Genomic DNA, 2,834 nt, shown 5'->3' on the forward strand with positions numbered 1-2,834 from the left:
GTTGCATATTTGGCATTTTTGCCTTTCTCAAAGTCAAATCGACCTCTTATTCAATGAAAATATCATACAGAGCCTGTAGCATTATAATTTACTCATTATTGTAAACTTTTTTTTTTCAATAATCAACCCTAAACTGCATGGGGATAACTCATTACCACACTATGGGGCCCTATATATAATTTTATCAACGACAAACAACCCAAGGAAAACAAATGATAAGATTTGATCATACTTTAAAATTTATCCTTTGTTTAGACAACATATTAATGAATACACCTGACATAAATTTTATAAATTAACATATATTAGCAATTTGATTGCTCTAAAACATGACTAAACTACAGTACATAGTCCACACAAAACTTTTGAATTGGTCTTTTATCACCTTTTGACAATAGCTTTCTAAATAAAGTTTGTCTAATTTTTAATGAATAGCATAACATAGCTCAAATAATGCATTAATTCAAGGATCAACCTCAGTTAGCACATACGAAAATTGATGAATTTTTTGTTCAATCCAATGTAATTATGAATAAACCTCACATAATATTTCCTAAATAGCATGTCTAACCTTCCTCAGGATCTTAAATCATGCATCTTCTTCAATAAAAAAAAGAGGTACACATCATATATGAAGACAATTTATTTATTTTCTTTGAAGTTCTTTTGAAGATACTGAACCCATAACTTCACGAGGATAACATATTTTCATGCTTTGTGACCTTATATAAAGTTTCTTTAGCAAACAACCCATGAAAATGAATAGACAAGATTTAATCGTAAATTTGATTTTCTCCTTCATATATACAATATACTAATGAAGATACGCAACAAATTTTTAAACTTAGTGTATATCACCTATCATCTGATAGCCCTAACTTTATTTCAAGGATAAAATACCATACATGCTTTCCAAATTGAGAAGTAACTACTGCAAGGTTTAAACTTACGATATTGTCAGTATGCTCTTCGCTATCCATCATCGTCGTAGACCTTCTTCGTCTTTCAAAATTTCTCATCTTCAGTTTTCTAAAATCAATTTTTTATTCTAGCTCTTGCATACCATTTTCACGCATGACAACGTGCGGTAAATATTATGATCATAATTATTCGATCTCGGTCTGAGTCTGAATCATACACAGACGAATTTTACATGGACAAATTTTTCTATTTTAATTTATATCAGAGTGGGTCGTGCTCACATAGCGTTATCTTATTGATGTGGAGACCTAGAAGAACATCCGGATCTAACATTTTCCCATGATAATAAGCTGAATAAATCATAGGAATAAAACAGGACTGGTCCATTTCGATAAGAGAAATTCTAGCTCCAGTGGGAAGCCTATTAAAAATAGACTTACATTTATTATATTTCATGCTTATTTCAAAGATAAAATATAAAACAAAAAATAAATAAATAAAAAAACTCTAAAGCCTAATTCAGTTGCGACGCTTCGTGCCTAGGATTCATTCGAATGGGAAAGCTGATGCAGTTTGTCTTTAGTAATGGCGTCAAGCCTCTCCGCCATCTCCGCAGTAAAATGCTCTCTCCAATCTCCGACCCTCCCATTCCGAAAAAAAGAAGAGTTTTTTATTGCCCATTCAGTCTCCTCAAACTTCATCCCCACCTTATTAACCTCCAATCCGCTAAACTTCTCAATGCTGGTTTGTCTGACAATCTCGCCCACCATGCAGCTCATCTCCTCCTCCGCCGTGAAGCGCATCCCCATGAATTCCGCCATCCTTCTCACACTGGTCTCGGGATCCGCTTTCAGATACTCGTACGTGAGAAATAGAACCTTATCAGGTCGCCTCTGGCTCTCCCTCCAGTACTCCATCTGGTGCTCCCACACAGGACCGTAAATCGACTGCCCCTTGCAGAAGAGGTCCATGGCCTCCATGAACGGCATGGGTTGCTGAGAAGACTCAGGGCGGCGCATTCCATTGAAGAAGTGGTAAGTGGACACGAGCGTATCTTTCGGCTCCCTGCAAAGGTATATGATTCTACAGGGAGACTCTCGGACGGATTCCGGCAGAACAGAGTAAGGAATGTGGGTGGCCAACTGTCGCGGGGAGGGTAACATGTCTAGGTCGGGAACTTGGGGGCCGGCGAAAAGGCCCTCCAAATAAGGAGAGCAGTCATGTGGGTGGCATGATAGGAGCGAATCAGGGTTGCGGGTGGAGATCACAAAGACGAGAGCTTTGAGCAATGTTGCGCCGGATTTGGGGTAGCTGGCCAGGAATATGTCTGAAGGGTTGGGGAGGAAGTGGCGGCGAAGGGAGAGAACACCTGGGAGGATGAATTCGGCGAACCAGAAGCCTTTGTAGAAGCGGAGAGAGAAATGTCGCCATCCTTGCTGCAGAGGTAGGGTTAAGATTTCCTTCTTGTGCTGCTGGAAGGCATGGAGTTCGTCTTCTTTTTGTTCTTCCGTCTTCTGCGAATCGAAGCACTTGGCGAAGTATGGACTCAAAAGCATTTTTTTTTCCCCCTTATTTCTGTTATTGATAGTCGCCGGAAGAGAAATGGGCGATTCGGGGAAGGAAGAGAGCGTGGCCATGATATATATGGCGAAAAGGGAGGAGGAGCAGTAGTGGGTTGAAGATTTCAACAGTGGAGAACGAATTACCGGGATGATATTCTTATGTAGATTTTTTTATATATATTTTATTTAGGGGCACAAAATATGACTTAATAAGCAAATAAATTTTCTATTTAATTATATTTTGAAAGTAGAAAATGGAAAAAGATTATGTTTTTAATGAAAAGCTAACATCAATTGGAGTTTTCAATGATTTCATTAATTGTTAAGAATTTAAATATGTCAAAATGTTTT

At 38.1% G+C, this 2,834-nt stretch overlaps 1 protein-coding gene across 1 annotated transcript; it reads right to left on the reverse strand.

Annotated features, from left to right (window-relative positions):
* Positions 1–1,193: 1,193 nt before the first annotated feature.
* Positions 1,194–2,607, reverse strand: LOC110021445 (flavonol 3-sulfotransferase-like). Its single transcript, XM_020719928.1, has one exon. It carries the CDS (start codon positions 2,556–2,558, stop codon positions 1,461–1,463), a length of 1,098 nt encoding a protein of 365 aa, XP_020575587.1. The 5' UTR covers positions 2,559–2,607; the 3' UTR covers positions 1,194–1,460.
* Between the last annotated feature and the right edge of the window lie 227 nt (positions 2,608–2,834).

This window comes from Phalaenopsis equestris, unplaced genomic scaffold (genome assembly GCF_001263595.1).
Source record: "Phalaenopsis equestris unplaced genomic scaffold, ASM126359v1 Scaffold000134, whole genome shotgun sequence".
In the NCBI taxonomy this organism is placed as follows: domain Eukaryota; kingdom Viridiplantae; phylum Streptophyta; class Magnoliopsida; order Asparagales; family Orchidaceae; genus Phalaenopsis; species Phalaenopsis equestris.